This window comes from Mesoplodon mirus (genome assembly GCF_964341445.2).
Source record: "Mesoplodon mirus genome assembly, chromosome: 6".
NCBI classification, from domain to species: domain Eukaryota; kingdom Metazoa; phylum Chordata; class Mammalia; order Artiodactyla; family Ziphiidae; genus Mesoplodon; species Mesoplodon mirus.
In genome coordinates this window covers 98,958,898-98,978,680 of record NC_138982.1, presented here as the reverse complement: position 1 = coordinate 98,978,680, position 19,783 = coordinate 98,958,898, and the positions used below count along the sequence as shown (strand labels likewise).

The following is a 19,783-nucleotide window of genomic DNA, read 5'->3' as shown; positions in this document are numbered from 1 at the left end:
TAAAAGCATATTTACAGTTCTATCAGTCCTTCATAATAGCAACGGCTTCCTTATTTGATCTGAGAAGAAATTTTAGCAGTGAAATTGGGACAACATAGGATTTTTTTTTTTTTTTTGGCTGCGTTGGGTCTTCGTTGCTGCGTGCGGGCTTTCTCTAGTTGTGGCGAGTGGGGGCTATTCTTCATTGTGGTATGCAGTGTTCTCATTGTGGTGGCTTCTCTTGTTGCAGAGCATGGGCTCTAGGCACGCGGGCTTCAGTAGTTGCGGCACGTGGGCTCAGTAGTTGTGGTGCACGAGCTTAGTTGCTCAGCAGCATGTGGGATCTTCCTGGACCAGAGATCGAACCCATGTCCCCTGCATTGGCGGGCGGATTCTTAACCACTGCCCCATCAGGGAAGTCCCGGGACAGCATAGGATTTTTTTTTTTTTTTTGGCAGTACGCGGGCCTCTCACTGCTGTGGCCTCTCCCATTGCAGAGCACAGGCTCTGGACACACAGGCTCAGCAGCCATGGCTCACAGGCCCAGCCACTCCACGGCATGTGGGATCCTCCCGGACCAGGGCACGAACCCGCATCCCCCGCAACGGCAGGCAGACTCTCAACCACTGCGCCACCAGGGAAGCCCGACAACATAGGATCTTAATCTTCCTTAGTCATGCAGAAATGTTTCTACTTTTTTATACATATGGTATCTACTTTCCTGTTTTAAGTCTCCCTAGCCCTGGGAAGATGGATGTTGCACTGCTGTTTTATGAAAGAAGTCCTATTTTCTATGTTTGACTAAATACAAGAGATTTAGAAGGAAGAGGCGTAAATAAAATCCAAGTTCCAACTCATTTAACACACACGTAAATGAGTTATGCTTTAGAAATGTCAACAGTTTCCTTCAGCAAAGGTTAAACATCAAATTTTGCCCTAAAAAATCTGAAAGGCACAAGAGCGGGCTTTAGTTCACACACTACAAAATAGAGACAGGCCAACAGGAGTTAACTCTAAATGAGCACTTGCTCTGGGCCAGGCCTGTCCTACGTGTTGCATATTTGTGGACTCATTTAATCCTCACGCCGACCCTACCATACGGCAGAATGGAGGCACAGAGAGGTTCAATAATTTGCCTCAATCCCTGCAGTTTGTATGTGGTGAGGCTGGAAAAGACCCCAAGAGCCTCTCCCACCAGGCTATGCTACTCCCCAAGCAGGGTTGTGTTGATGGGGGTCTGCTGGGCATTGTACATCTTCTAACCTATATTCCTGAGACATCCCCAAGCCGCGTGGTCTTTGTGGGTAGAAAAGAGATGAAAAGGCATGGTTTAAAGTTAATTAAAAAAAAAATCAACAAAAATACCTGAGCATGACTTCTTTTGGCTGGGAGGAGGAGCGGGCCGCACGACTATCAGATATTTAGGCTCAGCATCTGGAAACAGTAACATTATTTATCAGTAAGATTCTTTGTGAACAAACAGAGTTCACGACAGCAAACCCATTCCTGACTCAGTGTTCCCAGCTTTAGTCAGCGCTTTAGTCATCGTAACCACAACACCAGTGGGTGAGAGGGCCCAGGAATTCAGAAAGTTCAAATTTCTTGGGATAGTTCAGGCCATTAAGTTTTTCAAACGAAAATTAAATCCAGATTTTCAAAACCCCATGGACAGGAGTCGGGGAGACGTCTCAAAAGAATTATGCTAGACACAGATTTCATGCCACATTTTCATCAGTCCTTTTCTCTGCAAAGAGATGTTTTAAAAAATCAGATCATATTTCTTTTGTTATCCTGCTCCTCACAGAGGGTCAGTCTGGTGCTTCAAAGTCAGAGAAGGAAAATCATACTTGCACAGGACACAAGAGTCTCACCTGCTGAATGATCTGAAATCGCTCACTTTCTTGGGAATCTGAATATTCATAACATCCTACCTATTTTTTTATCCTGTTTGCATAATTTCAGTCTGTTATCACATCCAATGAATCATTTTCATGAACAATTTTTAAACAAAATCACAATTTAAGTTGGTATAATTTTCACCTAAACTATACCAATGGAAAATAAAGAATCTCTTTTAAAAAGATTTAGGTTTTATGAGGGAAATCTGTGGGCTGGTATCTTGACAATTTTAAGGTACACAGGTATCTGTATTCATCAAAACTTATTGAATAGTAATGACAAGGTCCTACTGTATAGCACAGGGAACTATATTCAATATCCTGTGATAAACATAATGGAAAAGAATATGAACAAGAATATGTGTATGTATAACTGAGTCACTTTGCTGTACAGCAGAAATTAAACACAACATTGTCAATCAAATACACTTCAATTAATTTTAACAACCTAAAAAACTAAAAATTAAAATGTGGACAGTAAAAAAATAAATAAAAATTAAAATATTTAGGTTTTAAATAAAATGATATTTAGACAATCAATATGTGCTAACTCAGTCAGGGGCTGATAATTTATCAAAGTTTTTAAAATTGATGTTTTCAAGAGGAATGGTGGGTGTATACACAGTGTATAAATAAGCCAAATACACTCTGGGTGTATAAAATAGCATTTTATAAGCAGTTCTACTGGATTAATCAATTGATTGATGGGTATTATCTACAATATTTCTTCAGTAACTCTGGATCCTGGAACTCATTCTACACCACGCTTCATCCGGATGCTGTAGTCAATCGCAGTTCACTCCTACTTGCTCAGACAGAGCTCATGTCTTGTTTTCTTTCAAATATCTCCCATCCATGTGTTTGAAGCCCAAGGCTTTATGGGGCTGACCTCATTCTCAGCCAGAGACAACCTGGCCTTCAACCATGTTTAATGACTCAAGCCTTTGTCTTTTTCCTGGACACCTCACCCGGCCCTATTTGCTATAACCTGCTGCAGCAATTACCACTGCAAAAGATAAACCAGGTAACCCCTTGAATTGACCTCAGAGCTTTGCTCATTGATCGCATTGGTGTCTAATGACCACAATACAGATAAAGGAGCGTTCGCTGTGTTTCAGTCTCATGTGTTTGAAAGCGTATCTTGCTTAGTGGAGCTTATATAAGGAAAAGCTCAACTTAAATCAAGTTTTCTAGTAACAATATAATAACCATTTCCTGATTTTATTTGGGATATAGAGCAATACAGGTATTAAGAAACTACTGTGTATTGACTACTTCCTATGTGCTGGATACATTATATTCATAATTTAATTACTCCTCGTGGCAATCTTACCCGACAAGAACTATTCTCATCCCAATTTGTAGATGAGGTCACTGAGGCAGGGTCAGCCTCATGGGCAACATGTACAGTCACATGGGCCCTGTGTTCAGAAGGGTCCCATGCTTGGTTTAATATCCTGCTGTCACCATCATGAAATTCTTAATACTTTTACTTTTTTTTTTTTTTTTTTTTTGCGGTACGCAGGCCTTTCACTGTTGTGGCCTCTCCCATTGCAGAGCACAGGCCCCGGACGTGCAGGCTCAGCAGCCATGGCTCACGGGCCCAGCCACTCCACATGTGGGATCTTCCGGGGCACGAACCCGTGTCCCCTGCATCGGCAGGTGGGCTCTCAACCACTGCGCCACCAGGGAAGCCCTTTTATCTTTGAATTCAGTTTTATAAGGGCTGCCCAATGGGATAATGGAGCATGAGTGTGAGCAGAGCAGATGGGAACAATAATGCATTGTCTGCACTTCCTTCCATCCATGTATAGCATTCTAGGTACCCATTAGCATAGCATTCCAAAGGGCCCATGTCGTGTGGGAGTCCAGTAAGACTCAAAGGTCAAATAAGGTAAGCATATTACATCTACCACTGAGTAAGGGGCTGTGGAAGGGACACTGACAGCCTTGTGTGGTCACACTTCCATTTGAACCAGAACTTGCATCAAATGAAGAAAGAAGGCAACAGCATTTTAAGAAACAAAAATGACCAAAGAATCCTATCAGGTCCTTTCTTATTCATGTTCCTTTCCTGTATTAGCCAGCCAGTGACGCTGAAAATTGGGACATAGAGGGAAAGGAAAAGCTAGAGAAACCCCTGCTTCCTTTTGTTTTCAGTTCTCCCTCACTTGCGAGTAAGTGGAAGGCAGAGAGTATTAGTAAAATGAGCAAGTATCAAAAAGTTGAGTTCTGTGCATTTCCACTAGTGCGGCAAGAATAAAGTACGTATGCGTGTATGAATTACAAAATACAAACTGTGTCATTTTAGTGATTCTGCTTAGGACTTAAAGGGTCTTACATTTGCATTTTAAACTAGCATTGCACAATATAAAGAAATGCTAATAATTTACTCGTAATTTTTCTTTACTTAAATGACCTTAAATAGCAAATAAAATAGCACTATGACAAGTTGAGAAACTGTGGAAAAAAGGAAAAAACTTTATATTTTAGTACCTTTAATGACATTTTTTCCTGGTTTTTGAACCATGGACCCTATGTTTTTATTTTGCACTTGGCCCTGCAAATTATGTAGCTCTCTTAATCTTGTCCCCAAAATGCCCTTTTAATAAGTCTCTGGAACTCACTTCTAGAAAACAAAGCTAAATCCCATTTTTCTTAAATTTTTCTCATTGTGGCAGACTCTCTTAGAGTTAGCCTTTTATTTCCTTCCTTGATACACGTTAATTCAACTATACCTCAGTGGTTTAAAACAAAAAAAGGCCTGAAATACTAGAAAAACAACACACATAGAAGCCAAAGATAGTGCCATGATCCGAGACATATGGTTACATGAGCAATTTAAACGTAATTTTTGTTATGATCACAGTCGTTCTGCATAGACCATAGGCTGTTACAGCCAATTACAAATTGGAACAGATGTCGGGACTTGGGTGCATATGCTGGCTCTCACTCTCATTAAAAACTTCCAAATTCATGCATTTCGGTAGTCTTTACGCTCAGTTGGGAACACAGACGTGGAAAAATAGAACAACTGAGAAACAAGATTTCTATTTCTGTTCTGCACTATGAAATTCTTTGTGGATATGTAGCAGTCTGGAAATATATACACTGTAGCCTGATCAGAAATTTTGGCAACACATGCCAAAATCAACTACTTCTTTATTTAGAGAATGTGTATTATTAAGAAATTTTAAGAAAATGTATAGAATGCAGTTACCTTGACAATTTTTCCATTCCTGACAATGTTGCAGACTAATTAAATCTAATTTGCTTCATATTTTGAATGCCCTGTGGTGGAGGATACAGACAGCTTCCTGTTTAAGGAAATCTACTATTGAAATTCTTTATAAAGTCTTAGATTTTTTGGTAACACAAATAATCTTCCCATACTCATTCTGCTCAAAAAATCCTAATTCTCACATTTTTGTTAGGGGACATTTGCATTGCAAGCCACACTACTTCAGGATGGTGTCGTAGTGAGGTTTTTTCCTTTTCCTGCCATGTGAGTTTCCACAAAAGAAACATAAAATAAGCCAGGATGATCCTAAAGGAAATCAGGTAAGGGACCTGAACAAACAAAATAATATACTTTACCCCGCCATCTTTTTAACAGTTTGGTTTCATCACAGACTAAATTTCTGGGTAAGAGCATGGACCCTTGAGGCTGCAATCAAATCCTGCTCAGCTAGTTGCTAGTACAAGGAAAAATACTTAACATCAGTGCACCTAGTTCCTCACGTGCAAAATTGAAAAATCATAGTACCTGGGCTCATAGGGGTTTCAGAGATGATTATTCACAGAAAGTGCTAATTTAATGTTAGCTATCATGATGATGACTTCTTAAAAGCAGAATTTTGTGTCCTAAGAGGCCTGAGGACATATTTTAAAAGGAAAATGTTCAAAACCGTTTTTTTTTTAAGCAAGCATCAAAGATTTCAAAATGCAAAAATTTCACTAAAAAAGAAAATTACACACCACCCTGACAAAGATTCTCTCTCTTGACCAAACTCTTATCAGGCTCTTCTGAGCTCTTGCTCAACTAGGCTCTGACATTTGGGCTTCTGTGTTCATTTCTGCATTGTCCAATTAGAGCAGGAATCCTGAGACAGTTTAGCCAAAATCTCCCATCTTCCATACTTGATTACACTTGGTATCCAATCAAGTTCCTCATCATCCTCCATCTCACAGATGATATCTGATCACCCTGGCCTGCCTTCATCAAGAACCCTGTTAGGTCAGTTTCGCCAGAATCCTCCCTGACCCCTGATGTTTCCTTTTAGTAATTTTCCACCCATCCACTCACTTCTACTCTGCTCCTTAGCTATAATTCCCACTTTTCCTCGTTATATTTCGAGTTGAGCCCAATTTCTCTCCCTCACTACAAGACACCACTGCAATTTTCCCTATACCTGTCACAAGAACCCCCTCCCCCTTGAGTAAAGTCTTCCTTACCATCTTTAACAAGTGTCACTGAATAATTTTTCTTTAACAATACTTGCTCACAAATATCAATGCAAAAAATCCTGTAAAATATATTGACAAGCTGAATCTGGCAGCACATAATACAATAGTACATTACAGCTAAGTGTAGTTTATTCCAGGAACATAAAGAGAAAAAAAAGCACCGATTTCCACAAGTGCTGAAAAGGCATTTGACAAAATTCAACATCAATTCTTAATTAATACAGACTTAACGGAATACTTCCTCAATATGATAAAACCTACTGTAAAATATCTGAACCACGTTTTTTAAACACGCAGGACCCTAAGCATACATTTCTGTTGAGTAACTCCCTGGCTTTATCAGAATATTCAACCCTCATTATTCTGTACCTTTTATTACTAAATATTTTAAAATGTTACACTAGGAATTTATTTTGTAACCTGCTTCAGCATTTTTATTGAGTGCCTGAGACATAGATTAGGAAAATAAACAAAGAATGATGTAACCAATCATATTACATATTCTTTTACTCCAAGGATGTAGGAATATATAAAATGAGGCAGTGGATTGGAAGCATTACTGGAATATTTACACCTAAAGCCAGCCTTACCAGAACTGTGAGTTAGAACAAACTTGCTCCTGAAGGCCCCAGATTTAAGCTTCCATGTCCATTTCCCTCTTTGAGGTATCTCTTTACCAAATGCGGTAGTCCTCATCAATCTTATTTTCATTTGTTCTTAGAGAGGATCACAAAAGCAACTATTTACAACCTAGCATGACTGAATTCATATTAATACAGCGCCCCTACTCATGATCTGTTCTATTTTAATTACATAAAAGACAAGCATATGTCCTCTACTAAATATATACATGGCATCAAGTAACCAATGGGGAGAATCTTTTGGCCTAGCACCCTTCCTAATTCCTTTCCTCTGTCCCTGAAATCACAACGTACAGAGAGCCACCTTCTCCATAAGCTAAAGACAGCTGGCTTGCAAACATCCTGTCAGAGACCAGATCTGTGGAGGGTGTGCAGGCTTTACCCTAGCAGGAGAGGGCCAGGCACCACTCTGCTCTCACCGTTGTGCTTTAAAGATCTGGGACCCTTTGGACCCAATCAGGGAAGGTGGACATCATCCCAGATACTCTTCAAGGACCAGAGAGAAGTTTCAAAATCAAAATCAAAATCAATTTCCAAGTAACTTTGAGCCTGTTAAAGACAGTCCATAAACACCTTTTATCAGTAGTTAGGTTTTATTTTTGATTAAAAAAAAAAGAGGCCAGATTGTTTCTATCGTGATTTGGAGGTTTAAAAACAACACTGAAGCTTAATCCTCAGTTCATCCCCAAAGAGGGGAGAGACAACTCCCTCTGGGTCCCCAGTGGAGGCTGGAATCTCCTCTTGCTCTCCTGAGGCAGATGGAGTCTTAGAAATGCTTCTGGGTTGGAGAGTAAGACCCTTGAGCTGCCGCCCTGGAAACCCGCCAAGGAGAACACTGGGCACTGAGCCAGAGGCCTGTTTACAGAACGGGTCTCCTCTGAGCAGCTGTGCCTGCCCATGTAGGGATTTTGGCCAGCAGGCACCTGATACGGTGGTGGAGGACCAGCACACAACAGGGCTTAGTGCAGTCGAGGTGGTCTTGAATGCAATTAAGCCATACAGCATGCAGAAGTTGGATGGGCCTCCATCGGGACTGTACCAGCTCCTTGGGATTTTGAAAACTGTGGGGGCAGTGATAGAGTCTTAAGGAAAATATATTCAACTTTTCATGAATCTAGCAGGTGGAAGTTGACTGGTTTTGATTTGATTTGGAGAGATAACATCAACATATTTATGCCTGAACCCCAAATGGTAATTTGACAATATTCAATATAAAGCTGTTTTATAGGAAATGGCATATTAAAAGTTCAGAATACCATACTTCATTGGTTCTAAGACATACTTTTTCCCCAGCTTTTAAAATCTCTCAAATACATTTAACAGTCAGTGGCATGGTACTTTGGCCAGGGGCAGTTTGGTTCTTGCTGCCACTGCCTGACACCTTCCAGTAAGGTCAAGAAAGGAACAGCTTCAAAACTGGCTGAAGAGGGTCAGTGATTTAGAAGGAAACCCAGAGGAGCAGTGTTTCCAAAACATGGCCTATCCACGGTTCATGCTGGCTCACAGTGATGTGGTAGAAAAACACCGATAGCTCTGAGTTGAAGGGTGAGGCATGAGAGTTGGCTTCTCAAGGTGAAGAATATTTAGCAGTAATTTTTCTTTTGCTTTCCTTTTAATATTTTTTTAAAGTAATACATCTCTTCCTCCCCAAAACCCCAGTCTAAACAAGAGAAGAAACATCAGACAAAACTAAACTGAAAGACATTCTACAAAATACCTAACCACGACTCCTCCAAACCATTAAGGTAATCAAAACCAAGAAAGGTCTGGGAGATTGAGTCTACAGGAGCCTAAGGGGACATGACTAGGTGTGATGTGGTGTCCTGCATGGGACTTTGGAATGGAACAAGATCTTAGGTTAAAATGGAGGAAATCAAATCAATTGTGGACTTTAGCTAATAATGTATCAATATTGGTTCCTTAGTTGTGACAAATGTACCATATTAACATAAGACGTGAATAGGAGAAATTGGATGTCAAGTACACAGAAATTCTCTGTCTTATACTTGCAACTTTTTTTAAACCTAAAGCTATTCTAACAAAGAATTTATTAAAAATAAAATCATCTCTTTTGACAAAAAATAGATAATATAAAATTTATGTATCGGGAGGTGGCTTCAAGATGGCAGAGGAGTAAGACGTGGAGATCACCTTCCTCCCCACAAATACATCAGAAATACATCTACACGTGGAACAACTCCTACAGAACACATACTGAATGCTGGTAGAAGACCACAGACATCCCAAAAGCCATGTGACTGAACTGGTTTTGGTGCTCCAACCAGGTGTCAGGCCTGTGCCTCTGAGGTGGGAGAGTTGAGTTCAGGACACTGGTCCACCAGAGACCTCCTGGCCCCACATAATAGCAGTCGGTGAGAGCTCTCCCAGAGATCTCCATCTCAGTGCTAAGACCCAGCTCCACTCAACAAACAGCAAGCAACAGGACTGGATATCCTATGCAAAACAACTAGCAAGACAGGAACACAACCCCACCCATTAGCAGAGAGGCTGCCTAAAATCACAATAAGGTCACAGACACCCCAAAACACACAACCAGACACGGTCCTGCCCATCAGAAAGACAAGATCCAGCCTCATCCACCAGAACACAGGTACGAGTCCCCACCATCAGGAAGCCTACACAACCCACTGAACCAACTGTACCCACTGGGGGCAGATACCAAAAACAACGGGAACTATGAACCTGCAGCCTGTGAAAAGGAGACCGCAAACACAGTAAGTCAAGCAAAATGAGAAGACAGAGAAACACACAGCAGATGAAGGAGCAAGGTAAAAACCCCTCAGACCAAACAAATGAAGAGGAAATAGGCAGTCTACCTGAAAAAGAATTCAGAGTAATGATAGTAAAGATGATCAAAAATCTTGGAAATAGAATGCAGAAAATACAAGAAACGTTTAATAAGGACCTAGAAGAACTAAAGAGCAAACAAACAATGACAAACAACACAATAAATGAAATTAAAAATTCTCTAGAAGTAATCAATAGCAGAATAACTGAGGCAGAAGAACAAATAAGTGACCTGGAAGATAAAATAGTGGAAATAACTACCGCAGAGCAGAAGAAAAAAGAATGAAAAGAATTGAGCACAGTCTCAGAGACCTCTGGGACAACATTAAGTGTCCCAACATTCGAATTGTAGGGGTTCCAGAAGAAGAGGAGAAAAAGAAAGAGACTGAGAAAATATTTGAAAAGATCAGAGTTAAAAACTTCCCAAATATGGGAAAGGAAATAGTCAATCAACTCCAGGAAGTGCAGACAGTCCCATAGAGGATAAATCCAAGGAGAAACATGTCAAGACACATATTAATCAAACAGTCAAAAATTAAATACAAAGAAAAAATATTAAAACAGCAAGGGAAAAACAACAAATTACATACAATGGAATCCTCATAAGGTTAACAGCTGATCTTTCAGCAGAAACTCTGCAAGCCAGAAGGGAGTGGCAAGACATATTTAAAGTGATGAAAGGGAAAACCTACAACCAAGATGGCTCCACCCAGCAAGAATCTCCTTCAGATTTGACGGAGAAATTAAAACTTTTATAGGCAAGCAAAAGCTAAGAGAAATCAGCACCACCAAACCAGCTTTACAACAAATGCTAAAGGAACTTCTGTAGGCAGAGAACACAAGAGAAGGAAAAGAACTAAAATAACAAACCCAAAACAATTAAGAAAACGGTAATAGGAACATACATATTGATAACTACCTTAAATGTAAGTGGATTAACTGCTCCAACCAAAAGACAGAGACTGGCTGAATGGATAAAAAACCAAGACCTGTGTACGTGCTGTCTACAACAGACCCAACTTCAGATGTAGGGACACATACAGACTGAAAGTGAGGGGATGGAAAATGATATTCAATGCAAATGCAAATCAAAAGAAAACTGAGTAGCAATTCTCACATCAGACAAAACAGACTTTAAAATAAAGACTACTACAAGAGACAAAGAAGGACATTACATAATGATCAAGGGATCAATCCAAGAAGAAGATATAACAAGTGTAAATCTCTATGCACCCAACATAGGAGCACCACAATACATAAGGCTATTGTTAACAGCCATAAAAGGGGAAATCGACAGTAACAAAATAATAGTAGGGGACTTTAACACCCCACTTTCACCAATGGACAGATCATCCAAAATGAAAATAAATAAGGAAACACAAGCTTTAAATGACACAATAGACCAGATAGATTTAACTGATATTTATAGAACATTCCATCCAAAAACAACAGAATACACTTTCTTCTAAAGTGCTCATGGAAACTTCTCCAGGATAGATCATATCTTGGGTCACAAATCAAGCCTTGGTAAATTTAAGAAAATTGAAAGTGTATCAAGTATCTTTTCTGACCACAATGCTATGAGACTAGATATCAATTACAGGAAAAAATCTGTAAAAAAGATACAAACACATGGAGGCTAAACAATACACTATTTTTTTTTTCTTTTTGCGGTATGTGGGCCTCTCACTGCTGTGGCCCCTCCCGTTGTGGAGCACAGGCTCCGGATGCGCAGGCCCAGCGGCCATGGCTCACGGGCCCAGCCGCTCCGCGGCATATGGGATCCTCCCAGACCGGGGCACGAACCCGTATCCCCTGCATCGGCAGGCGGACTCTCAACCACTGCGCCACCAGGGAGGCCCAACAATACACTATTAAATAACCAAGAGATCATTAAAGAAATCAAAGAGAAAAGCAAAAAATACCTAGAAACAAATGACAATGAAAACACGATGACCCAAAACCTATGAGATGCAGCAAAGGCAGTTCTAAGAGGGAAGTTTATAGCAATACAATCTTACCTCAAGAAACAAGAAATATCTCAAATAAACAACCTAACCTTACACCTAAAGCAATTAGAGAAAGAAGAACAAAATAACCCCAAAGTTAGCGGAAGGAAAGAAATCATAAAGATCAGATCAGATCAGAAATAAATGAAAAAGAAATGAAGGAAACGATAGCAAAGATCAATAAAACTAAAAGCTGGTTCTCTGAGAAGATAAACAAAATTGATAACTCATTAGCCAGACATCAAGGAAAAAAAGAAGACTCAAATCAACAGAATTAGAAATGAAAAAGGAGAAGTACAAACTGACACTGCAGAAATACAAAGGATCATGAGAGATTACTACAAGCAACTATATGCCAATAAAATGGACAACCTGGAAGAAATGGACAAATTCTTAGAAAAGCACAACCTTCCAAGACTGACCCAGGAAGAAATAGAAAATATAAATGGACCAATCACAAGCACTGAAATTGAAACTGTGATTAAAAAATCTTCCAACAAACAAAAGCCCAGGACCACATGGCTTCACAGGAGAATTCTATCAAACATTTACAGAAGAGCTAACAAACACTTATCCTTCTCAAACTCTTTGAAAATATAGTAGAGGGAGGAACACTTCCAAACTCATTCTATGAGGCCACCATCACCCTGAAACCAAAACCAGACAATGACGTCAGAAAGAAAGAAAACTACAGGCCAATATCACTGATGAACATAGATGCAAAAATCCTCAACAAAATACTAGCAAACAGAATCCAACAACACATTAAAAGGCTCATACACCACGATCAAGTGGGGTTTATCCCAGGAATGTAAGGATTCTTCAATATATGCAGATCAATCAATGTGATAAACCATATTAACAAATTGAAGGGTAAAAACCATATGATCATCTCAATAGATGCAGATAAAGCTTTCAACAAAATTCAACACCCATTTATGATAAAAACCCTCCAGAAAGTAGGCATACAGGGAACTTACCTCAACATAATAAAGACCATATATGACAAACCCACAGCAAACATCATTCTCAATGGTGAAAAATTGAAACCATTTCCTCTAAGATAAGGAACAAGACAAGGTTGTCCACTCTCACCACTATTATTCAACATAGTTATGGAAGTTTTAGTCACAGCAATCAGAGAAGAAAAAGAAATAAATAGGAATCCAAATTGAAAATGAAGAAGTCAAGCTGTCACTGTTTGCAGATGACATGATACTAAACATAGAGAATCCTAAAGATGTTACCAGAAAATTACTAGAGCTAATCAATGAATTTGGTAAAGTTGCAGGATACAAAATTAATGCACAGAAATCTCTGGCATTCCTATATACTAATGATGAAAAATCTGAAAGTGAAATCAAGGAAACACTCCCATTTACCATTGCAACAAAAAGAATAAAATATCTAGGAATAAACCTACCTAAGGAGACAAAAGACCTGTATGCAGAAAATTATAAGACACTGATGAAACACATTAAAGATGATACAAATAGATGGAGAGATGTACCATGTTCTTGGATTGGAAGAATCAACATTGTGAAAATGACTCTACTACCCAAAGCAATCTACAGATTCAATGCAATCCCTATCAAACTACCACTGGCATTTTTCACAGAACTAGAACAAAAAATTTCACAATTTGTATGGAAACACAAAAGACCCCGAATAGCCAAAGCAATCTTGAGAACGAAAAATGGAGCTGGAGGAATCAGGCTCCCTGACTTCAGACTATACTACAAAGCTACAGTAATCAAGACAGTATGGTACTGGCACAAAAACAGAAAGATAGATCAATGGAACAGGATAGAAAGCCCAGAGATAAACCCACGGACATATGGTCACCTTATCTTTGATAAAGGAGGCAGCAATGTACAGTGGAGAAAGGACAGTCTCTTCAATAAGTGGTGCTGGGAAAACTGGATAGGGACATGTAAAAGTATGAGATTAGATCACTCCCTAACACCATACACAAAAATAAGCTCAAAATGGATTAAAGACCTAAATGTAAGGCCAGACACTATCAAACTCTTAGAGGAAAACATAGGCAGAACACTCTATGACATAAATCACAGCAAGATCCTTTTTGACCCACCTCCTAGAGAAATGGAAATAAAGACAAAAATAAACACATGGGACCTAATGAAACTTAAAAGCTTTTGCACAGCAAAGGAAACCATAAACAAGACCAAAAGACAACCCTCAGAATGGGAGAAAATATTTGCAAATGAAGCAACTGACAAAGGATTAATCTCCAAAATTTATAAGCAGCTCATGCAGCTCAATAACAAAAAAACAAACAACCCAATCCAAAAATGGGCAGAAGACCTAAATAGACATTTCTCCACAGAAGATATACAGACTGCCAACAAACACATGAAAGGATGCTCAACATCTTTACTCATTAGAGAAATGCAAATCAAAACTACAATGAGATATCATCTCACACCAGTCAGAATGGCCATCATCAAAAAATCTAGAAACAATAAATGCTGGAGAGGGTGTGGAGAAAAGGGAACACTCTTGCACTGCTGGTGGGAATGTGAATTGGTACAGCCGCTATGGAGAACGGTATGGAAGTTCCTTAAAAAACTACAAATAGAACTACCATATGACCCAGCAATCCCACTACTAGGCATATACCCTGAGAAAACCATAATTCAAAAAGAGACATGTACCAAAATGTTCATAGCAGCCCTATTTACAATAGCCCGGAGATGGAAACAACCTAAGTGTCCATCATCGGATGAATGGATAAAGAAGATGTGGCACATATATACAATGGAATATTACTCAGCCATAAAAAGAAATGAAATTGAGCTATTTGTAATGAGGTGGATAGACCTAGAGTCTGTCATACAGAGTGAAGTAAGTCAGAAAGAGAAAGACAAATACTGTATGCTAACACATATATATGGAATTTAAGAAAAAAAAATGTCATGAAGAACATAGGGGTAAGACAGGAATAAAGACACAGACCTACTAGAGAATGGACTTGAGGATATGGGGAGGGGGAAGGGTAAGCTGTGACAAAGTGAAAGAGCGGCATGGACATATATACACTACCAAACGTGAGGTAGATAGCTAGTGGGAAGCAGCCGCATAGCACAGGGAGATCAGCTCGGTGCTTTGTGACCGCCTGGAGGGGTGGGATAGGGAGGGTGGGAGGGAGTCGCAAAAGGGAGGGGATATGGAAACATATGTATATGTATAACTGATTAAATTTGTTATAAAGCAAAAAATAAAAAAAATTTAAAAATAAAAAAAAATAAAAAAAAAAGAAAATTACTAGAGCTGATCAATGAATTTGGTAAAGTAGTAGGATACAAAATTAATGCACATTAATATTGTGCATTCCTATATAGTAATGATGAAAAATCTGAAAGAGAAATTAAGGAAACACTCCCATTTACCACTGTAACAAAAAGAATAAAATACCTAGGAATAAACCTACCTAAGGAGACAAAAGACCTGTATGCAGAAAACTATAAGACATTGATGAAAGAAGATACAAACCGATGGAGAGATATACTATGTTCTTGAATTGGAAGCATCAACATTGTGAAAACGACTATACTACCCAAAGCAATCTACAGATTCAATGCAATCCCTATCAAACTACCAATGGCAATTTTCACAGAACTAGAACAAACGCTTTCACAATTTGTATGGAAACACTAAAGACTCGAAATAGCCAAAGCAATCTTGAGAAAGAAAAATAGAGCTGGAGGAATCAGGCTCCCGGACTTCAGACTATACTACAAAGCTAAAATAATCAAGGCAGTATGGTACTGGCACAAAAACAGAAATATAGATCAATGGAACAGGATAGAAAGCCCAGAGATAAACCCGCACACATATGGTCACCTTATTTTTGATAAAGGAGGCAAGAATATACAATGGAGAAAAGACAGACTCTTCAATAAGTGGTGCTGGGAAAACTGGACAGCTACATGTAAAAGAATGAAATTAGAACACTCCCTAACACCATACACAAAAATAAACTCAAAATGGAAGGCCAGACACTATAAAACTCTTAGAGGAAAACATAGGCAGAACACTCTATGACATAAATCACAGTAAGATCCTTTTTGACCCACCTCCTAGAGAAATGGAAATAAAAACAAAAATAAATGGGACCTAATGAAACTTAAAAGCTTTTGCACAGCAAAGGAAACCATAAACAAGACCAAAAGACAACCCTCAGAATGGGAGAAAATATTTGCAAACGAAGTAGCTGACAAAGGATTAATCTCCAAAATTCACAAGCAGCTCAATATCAAAAAAAGCAAACAACCCAACCCAACCCTTGGGCAGAAGACCTAAATAGACATTTCTCCACAGAAGATATACAGACTGCCAACAAACACATGAAAGAATGCTCAACATCATTAATCAACTACAGTGAGATATCATCTCACACCAGTCAGAATGGCCATCATCAAAAAATCTACAAACAATAAATGCTGGAGAGGGTATGGAGAAAAAGGAACCCTCTTGCACTGTTGGTGGGAATGTAAATTGATACAGCCACTATGGAGAACAGTATGGAGGTTCCTTAATAAACTAAAAATAGAACTATCATATGACCCAGCAATCCCACTACTGGGCATATACCCTGAGAAAACCATAATTCAAAAAGAGACATGTACCAAAATGTTCATTGCAGCTCTATTTACAATAGCCAGGACATGGAAGCAACCTAAGCATCCATTAACAGACGAATGGATAAAGAAGATGTGGCACATATATACAATGGAATATTAGCTATAAAAAGAAACAAAATTGAGTTATTTGTAGTGAGGTAGATGGACCTAGAGACTGTCATACAAAGTAAAGTAAGTCAGAAAGAGAAAAATAAATACCGTATGCTAACACATATATATGGAATCTAAAAAAAAGAAAAAAAAGGTTCTGAAGAGCCTAGGGGCAGGACAGGAATAAACACGCAGACGTAGAGAATGGACTTGAGGACATGGGGAGGGGGAAGGGTAAGCTGGGATGAAGTGAGAGAGTGGCATGGACATATATACACTACCAAATGTAAAATAGATAGCTAGTGGGAAGAAGCCGCATAGCACAGGGAGATCAGCTGGGTGCTTTATGACCACCTAGAGGGGTGGGATAGGGAGGGTGGGAGGGAGACGCAAGAGGGAAGAGATATGGGGATATATGTATGTGTATAGCTGATTCACTTTGTTATAAAGCAGAAACTAACACACCACTGTAAAGCAATTATACTCCAATAAAGATGTTAAAAAAATTTATGTATCAGTGAGTCAAAGGAAGCTCCCTCACAAGCCCCGAGGGCTGCAAAAGCAGTGTCATTAATCAGCAGCTTTATTCTTTCTTAGATTTATATAAAATAGTGGTATGATTTATAGTTAAAGGTACTTTAGGATTTGATAAGCTAAGGTAACTATTTTATTGGAAATCAATGTGGCATATCATAAGACTCCTATTAAGAACCACATCATCCACAAAACCTGAAAAAAAAATCTATGGTCATGGAAATCTCCATACAGAAAATTATTAGTTTTTCTCTGCATCTGCAAGCATCCACATGCCACACTTAGCTGTTATCTGACCTGAGGGGTACAATCCAAATTTAAGTATTCCCTTTAGCTTTTAAAATTTGGCAGACAGCTCCTGTGTCTTATTTCATCAACACTGAGTAATGTCTGTTTGAAAGTTACCCTTGAAAAGCCTCCTTCTGTTTTAAGCCCAGGCAGAGTCCCACTCACGGACTATTCAGTTCTTAAAAAGCACAATCTTAAGTGCGGCCACGCTGCGGGTAAGCAAACAGAACGTCAGGGGGGCCCTTGGTGCTGCAGTTCTGTCTCAGCTGCCTTGCCCGTGCTGCAGACACTGTTCCCTCACCTGCTGGTCCATGAAGGAGGGCTGGAAGAGGGCAGTCTTGCTGAGAGAGGGGTGCAGTCTGGTGAGGGGTTTGAAGGGTAAAAAGACCATAAAATGCTACTCGTTGCTTGAAAGGCTACTCTAAGCAGTTGTAAATTTCAGTCGTGTAACCAACCTTGCTCCCTGTGCCCACCCCCATTCTCACATTCCAGCGACAAAGTAAGGATAACAAATTGACACCACAGCAGCAAACTGCTTTCAGCAATGGGGTACAAATGATTTGTATTTGAACCAAAGTCCACATCCATTCTGAAGCCCGGTTACTAGAAAATGAGAAGCTCAAATATCACTGAGGCAACAGATGTATCCTGTCAAAAGGTAGTATTGAGATACAACAAAGCTCACCACAAAACGCATCTGTGATAATTAAGTAACCCTAAAGTAATTACATATTAACAAGCTCTAACAATGGCCATTGATAGTCTTGACCAACTCGGGAATATCACTGACATCCTTTCAGGACGTTCAGTGTCCCTTTTGGAAAAACACTAATGGGGCATTTTTCTGGAAAATTGGGGAAATCCTGCTAAGTCATAGCTTTGCAAAGCCTCATGGAAGCCAGAAGTCCAAATAGAAGACAGTAGTTATAGGTAGTGCCAGTTCTGCTCTAAATTTACTATGCTTACTGGGTTTATGAATACAGAAGATTAGCAATTTTTAATAAATCACTAAGTAGATTACTAGTACCTTGCCCTTAGCTGTACATAAAAATGAATGTCTATAGCAACATGAATCATCACAGATAGAAGTCCTCCACCTTTTAGAGTATTTCTAAGCCTCTGTAGGAAGATGTGGGCTGAGGATCACGTGGGATCTGGCCCAGATTCAGTTCATATTTTGTTCATTTCTGTACCTTTAAACCTAGAAACATAGTAATTGCACAACAAACATTTTCTGAAAGAATGAATGAATCTTTTTCTTTACCCCTTTATTGCCTGGGGCTGGAGTAAAGATGGAGGAAGTTTGACGCTTTGCAGAAAGAAAAGAAAAATAAGTATAGGTCTGGGAAATAGCTGTCAGCAACAGCAAATAATCTTTTGAAAAGCAGGTAAACTTCAACCACTGAATTCGTCTTTGAGGAGCCTATCTGCAGAACTGATATTTTTTTCCTTTGAAGTTCTTTCTTATAAATAGTATGTGGTTTTGTGTGTAAGGATAATCCTTCCCTTTCACCTGAAAAATAATTTAAGCCAAATTTTAAAGCAAATCCTACTAATCACTGTTCAGGCCTTATTTCTGTTAAACGTTACAAAATCACTTGGAAAATGAACAAATGCCCATTTTGACAAAACATTCTGCTATGCCCTGGAGCTCCGAGACAGTTCTGGCTTCTCTCAGCCCTTAAGAGGCAGCCTGAGGGCCCTAGCGCCCAAGCAGGGTGGGACAATGGTGAAGGTTAAACAATCCATAAAAGGCGTAGCCACCTTGGACCACAGAGCAACTGCTAATGCAAAAATGACTAGGAGCATCTGCCATTGGTGGGATTCTAGAATGTTCAGTCATAGACCACAGAAGGAAGCTGACATGAAGCTCATGTTGGTATGTATGTTACAAGAGGAATTGTTCAGAACTGATGGCGGCAGTAAGAAGCAGCCCCTCATCTCTGTGCTGCAGAGTGAAGCCTCTAAATAAGAGATGACAACTCATCTCTTTGATGAGAAGAGAGGACGTGGAAAAGGCGGAGGTGGATGGAAGAGGTTCAGAGGGGCTTTTCCTAAACACTGTAAGGTGGACCCCCGAAAGCTCTGCCACACTCCTTTGCTCTTCAGTTGGCTGTCTGGAAGGAAAGATGCACCCTTTTTCCAAACAGAGGAGCATTTCAACGACAGATTTCAATGTGGAAGACATTGCTGAAAACTTTTTCTGAGAGTTTTCCTATAATTTTGGTGAGAGCTGGGGAGGCAAAGCTACTGAAAATACACACTTCGCCTGGTGCTTACTACGTAAGTTTATGACCCCCATCAATGCAAAAATCAAACGATGGATATGCTCTTTTAAAAGTAACATTAAAGACACCAAAATATAAAACATTTTCTCTCTTTCATGGACTCTGTCTTGACCT

The 19,783-nt window shown here is 39.4% G+C and overlaps 1 protein-coding gene across 12 annotated transcripts in view; it reads right to left on the bottom strand.

The window, feature by feature from the left end:
• Positions 1-19,783, bottom strand: part of ABI3BP (ABI family member 3 binding protein) — a 252,995-nt gene that overhangs the window by 170,515 nt on the left and 62,697 nt on the right. For all 12 annotated transcript variants that reach the window (XM_082624917.1, XM_082624921.1, XM_082624922.1 and 9 more), the window contains exon 3: positions 1,345-1,413. In XM_082624917.1, coding sequence (XP_082481043.1) covers positions 1,345-1,413 — 69 coding nt within the window. The remainder of the gene's footprint in view (positions 1-1,344; positions 1,414-19,783) is intronic.